The sequence below is a fragment of the Zingiber officinale genome, chromosome 2A, assembly GCF_018446385.1.
Source record: "Zingiber officinale cultivar Zhangliang chromosome 2A, Zo_v1.1, whole genome shotgun sequence".
Classification (NCBI taxonomy): Eukaryota; Viridiplantae; Streptophyta; class Magnoliopsida; order Zingiberales; family Zingiberaceae; genus Zingiber; species Zingiber officinale.
The window spans coordinates 93731356-93736092 of NC_055988.1; the positions used below are offsets into that span (position 1 = coordinate 93731356).

Genomic DNA, 4737 nt, shown 5'->3' on the forward strand with positions numbered 1-4737 from the left:
AATATGAATTATATCAGACCCTAAGATCAATAACAAGTTCAATACATGGGAGAGCAAGCCATTAGGCCACTTTGTAAGTGAACTTTTAGACAGAGATCAAAGAGGATATTAGATTTTTTTTAGAGTAAAAAACATAATTTAGATTTTTTTTTTCCAAATAAACAGTTAAATAGAAGAGTGAGGTATTATAGGAAAAAAATGGGGGAGGGAAAATACCTAATTTCGTCAATTATAAAATGGATATTCTTTTTGGGTAATATATAAAACTAGCTAACGTTTTTGGGTAAATCTTCATTATTAAAATGCATAAGATAAACATAACGTGTAAAATTTAAATTTATAATAAATTTTCCACTATTTAAAATTAATTCAATAGTATTTATAATATAACTTAATATTATCTATAGGATAATTTAATAGTAATTGAAAGCAACTTCCTAGTGTCTATATTCTATAAATAGAAGTTAATAATTTTTAGAAATATAAATTTATTCATTAATTCCCTTCTAATTCTATCCGATTTTATAATCTTTGAAATTGTGGCAATTTACCTATTTGCTTATTTATAGAATGTAAATAAGGAATCAACTCATAGTTTGTCATTGTTTCGATAATAATAATTAATTTTTGTAAATGATCATTCGCCTTTGTTCGATGCACTAATTTTTACTTATTTATACAATTTAAATATTAGATTATTCAACCGTTAATTAAAAAATTATTTATTAATTCACCGAAATTAAAATCAAATATTCATAAATAAAAAAAAACAGCCTCTCCACCCGGCGGCAATGAAGCATGCACATTCATTTTATCACATGTCGATAAAAGTCAATTTTTTTTAATTTATATTTATTGCTTTTCCTCGCATGTCTTTTAGGTCTTCCTTATTTCTTCCACGTCACCGTCTCCTAATATATAGCACATAAAATAAAAAATTGTTAATATAATGACTAATAAAATCCTTGATTGAAAAATCAAATTACTTGTTAATCTATATTTAATACATCACTAATTTATAAAAGGAATTTAATTTATCTATTTTTTATAAATTTTATTTCCTTCCAAATGGATAAACGATATCCAAAAAAGGGGGGAAAAATACTTTTATTGTATTTAAAATTCTTTCCAACCCAAATAAAACTTCATGCTCAAGATTATTATGAAAATAATAATAATTTTTTAAAAAATCACAATTCTCACGCGCGACAATTAATTATTGTTCCAAATGGCTCATTATCTATGGGAAAAAACAGCTCGCTAGCTCATTTGTTGTTGTTATTAATATTTATTGATTATATTAATGCATTCGAAATTAACTCCAAGTGCAGGGGCATTTTCGTACTACATGGTCTTAAATACCACTGCATTTCGCCTCCCTATGAATCCGTGAGCCTTTTTCGGATTCCGGGTCTCCAGAGAATCCGATATTGGCTTCTCCGCCGCCTCCTCTTCTCTATCGCTTTTCCGGCACCGGAACGGAGGCGGAAGCGTTGACTTGCCGGCTTGGGTTGTTTCCGGAAGAGAGGCCTTGAGAAAGTGAGCAAAAGCTTGGTTTTTGAGGAGGGAAGAGGGAGAATGGAGTTCAAATGGTGGAGCGGACAGTTATGGACGAGCCTGCTCGTCTCGCTCGCGCTGGCCGCTGCGATGGCGGCGGCGGACCGAGGGTTTCTTCCCGCGGTCGCAGTTGGCGAGGCGGTCGAAGCCGAGGAGGTCGGGCTGTCTCATTACATGCTCAAGGTCGTAAATTTCTTGTGGCAATCGGATGGTTCCTCCTACCAGCACGTTTGGCCGGTAAAACAATTGCACTTTAAAGTTTTTGAGATTTGGAAAGTTTCTTTCAGGTCTCCTTTCTTCGATTTGATTAAAATTTCCTTTTTTGGATTTATTTTTCACTCTAAAGCCCATGGAATTGGGGTGGCAAATCGTTGTCGGAACCCTAATTGGATTCTTGGGATCTGCTTTTGGGAGCGTTGGAGGTGTTGGTGGCGGTGGGATTTACGTCCCCATGCTTACCCTTATCATCGGATTCGATCCAAAGTCTTCCACTGCGATATCAAAATGTAAGATCTGAAACTCCTATCAAACTTGAACTCACAAACACATTTAAATGAGATCAAAAATAAAAAAGGGTAAACCTAAACAGATGGTTTGACTGGTAATTTTCAGTGCTAATAATTCAAAAGACACAACTTTGATCCACCTACCTTCTTCCTTTTATATTCTACACTGTTTTTGATTCACCTTGTAGTTCTTCAGAATCTTCATTTGTGTCTCATTTGTGCTTCTCTCTTTTGTTTTTATACCTAAACAGTTCTAATTTGGTGCAGGCATGATCATGGGTGCTGCAGGATCTACAGTTTGGTATAACCTGAAGCTGAGGCATCCAACTCTGGATATGCCAATCATCGATTATGATCTTGCTTTGCTTTTCCAGCCAATGCTCATGCTGGGCATCAGTATAGGAGTAGTATTTAACGTCGTTTTTGCTGATTGGATGGTCACAATTCTCCTTATTATCCTCTTCATTGGTAAATCGGCTGATCCCTTGTCAATTCTCCCACTGTGCCCGGTTTAGGGACTCATGTTTTAAGATCGTTGTAATAGGAACATCAACAAAGGCATTCTTAAGGGGTATAGATACATGGAAGAAAGAGACCATCTCCAAGAAGGTGCATAGCTCACCTGGATTTTGAAATGTTTAAGCCCTTATGATTCAATTGCATTTTCTGATTTTTCCTAAATCTCGTTTTGAATTGTAGGAGGCAGCGATGCGAAAGGATGCTGACAGTGAGTTGAATTTTCATCTTTTTGTTAAGAATTCAAATGCTTAAGACTAACCTATCATTTATGTCAAGCAGGAAGAGATGAAGTGGAGTACAAAGCTCTACCGTCCGGCCCTGGGGCCGCGTCAAAGGCTCTGAGGACCGAGGTTAGCAAACTTAGTATTATTATTCATCAGTTTTATTGGCGGCAAACTATGCGATAAGGAACTAAGACAGGTATAATAACCTTTGCAGGTCCCGATCATGGAGAATGTGTGTTGGAAGGAGTTTGGCCTTCTTTGTTTTGTGTGGATATCATTTCTCATTCTGCAAGTTCTGAAGGTGAGAGCAGTCTGGTCCAAGTCATCGACATAAATTTAATAACGATATAATACGGAATTTTGATACAATTTGTCTTTGTATATCCTTTCAGCAATACTACACATCAACCTGCTCCACGTGGTATTGGATTCTCAACTTTCTTCAGGTTCTTGTTCTATTAGCGATTGTTTACTTTTGAGTCAACTTGATAATTCATAATGATTTCTATAATCACATCGCACCTGTGAAAATTTTGCAGATTCCCGTGTCTTTGGGGGTATCGGGATATGAAGCTATTAATTTATACAACGGAAGGAGAGTAATTTCATCAAAGGGGGAGAATGGATCAAACTTTACGGTTCTTATTCTCATATTCTATTGTTTGATCGGTGTTCTTGCCGGCATGGTTGGAGGGCTTCTTGGTCTCGGTGGCGGGTTTATTCTAGGTCCTGTATTCTTGGAGCTCGGTGTTCCTCCTCAGGTGCGTGCAGTGCACTTCTAATCGTTTCGCTTTGTTTAAGACATTCGAATCTCAGTAGTAACATGAATGCATAAAGTTCAAAAGAAGGATACAATTCACATATGTTGATTAACATAGACAAGATACATCTCTTTGAGCACAATCTAATCGAATTCGTGCTTTTTAGGTCTCGAGTGCTACCGCAACCTTTGCAATGACATTTTCCTCATCGATGTCCGTCGTTGAATATTACCTCCTTAAGCGTTTCCCGATCCCATATGGTAATAATTCCCTTTGAAATCCATATCTGAAATCATTCACATTGCAGTTGACACAACTAACCTTCCTGTTCTTTCTCTAAATCATGCAGCATTATACTTTGTGGCCATTTCTTTAGTCGCCGCCATTGTCGGCCAGCACGTAGTCAGGCGATTGATTGAAATATTGGGGAGGGCATCACTCATCATCTTCATTCTCGCATCCACCATCTTTATTAGCGCAATCTCGCTAGGTAAGAAGCCATGAATTCCTCCATTCATTCGAAATATGTCCATGTCAAAACTACTAGAAAGTATGCAATTCTTCCTTTCGATGTTTAACAGGCGGAGTTGGCATTTCAAACATGGTTTATAAGATCCAGCAGCACGAGTACATGGGATTCGAGAATCTCTGCAAATACGAAGTATAGCAGCGACCACCGAAACATCAAAGTAAACTTATCAGTTCGATCGGTTTTTTCGGAATGACTGGGGGACGTGATCAATGATCGAACATGGTGTCTTGCCAGTGCTACAAAAATCGAATTTTTTTTAAGATCTTGTTTTGAATAGTTAATTTGGCTGGAGATGGTAAACGATGGGAAGAAGTTTTGAACTCTCTTGTTCTATTGTTGTCGCAAGTAATGTTGTTGTAATATTGTCATCTGTTTTGTTCAGTCAGATCTTGCAGTAATGGCTATTCATTCACACATCTGTTTAAAGAAATCCTCCTTTTTCTTCTTTCTTTCTTTTTGTGTTTATCCCTCCAAGTAAACGAGCCTAAAGTGATTTCATAAAAGATAAATAGCTTTAAAAAAATCCCATAATTGTTGATGAATTTAGATATTATTTATTTATTTATTATACATTGATAATAAATTAATATAGCATGAGTAAACGGGTTGATCGTATTAAGTAGTATCCCAGTCAGAAT

General features: G+C 36.3%; 1 protein-coding gene across 1 annotated transcript; it reads left to right on the top strand.

Moving 5' to 3' along the window:
* The first annotated feature begins 1380 nt into the window (after positions 1-1380).
* Positions 1381-4529, top strand: LOC122041568 (sulfite exporter TauE/SafE family protein 3-like). The gene is made up of 12 exons (XM_042601293.1): positions 1381-1794; positions 1904-2063; positions 2331-2531; positions 2608-2672; positions 2763-2790; positions 2862-2932; positions 3021-3107; positions 3199-3252; positions 3346-3567; positions 3734-3827; positions 3917-4057; positions 4149-4529. Exons 1-12 carry the CDS (start codon positions 1579-1581, stop codon positions 4232-4234), a joined length of 1425 nt encoding a protein of 474 aa, XP_042457227.1. The 5' UTR covers positions 1381-1578; the 3' UTR covers positions 4235-4529.
* The last annotated feature ends 208 nt before the right edge of the window (positions 4530-4737 follow it).

Excerpts from the sequence above, each read along its gene's own strand:
- LOC122041568 (XM_042601293.1), top strand. The coding sequence starts at position 1,579 with ATGGAGTTCAAATGGTGGAGCGGACAGTTATGGACGAGCCTGCTCGTC. Across the intron at positions 2,532-2,607 it reads CCTTATTATCCTCTTCATTG|GAACATCAACAAAGGCATTC; the intron begins GTAAATCGGCTG and ends TCGTTGTAATAG. Across the intron at positions 2,791-2,861 it reads GATGCGAAAGGATGCTGACA|GAAGAGATGAAGTGGAGTAC; the intron begins GTGAGTTGAATT and ends TATGTCAAGCAG.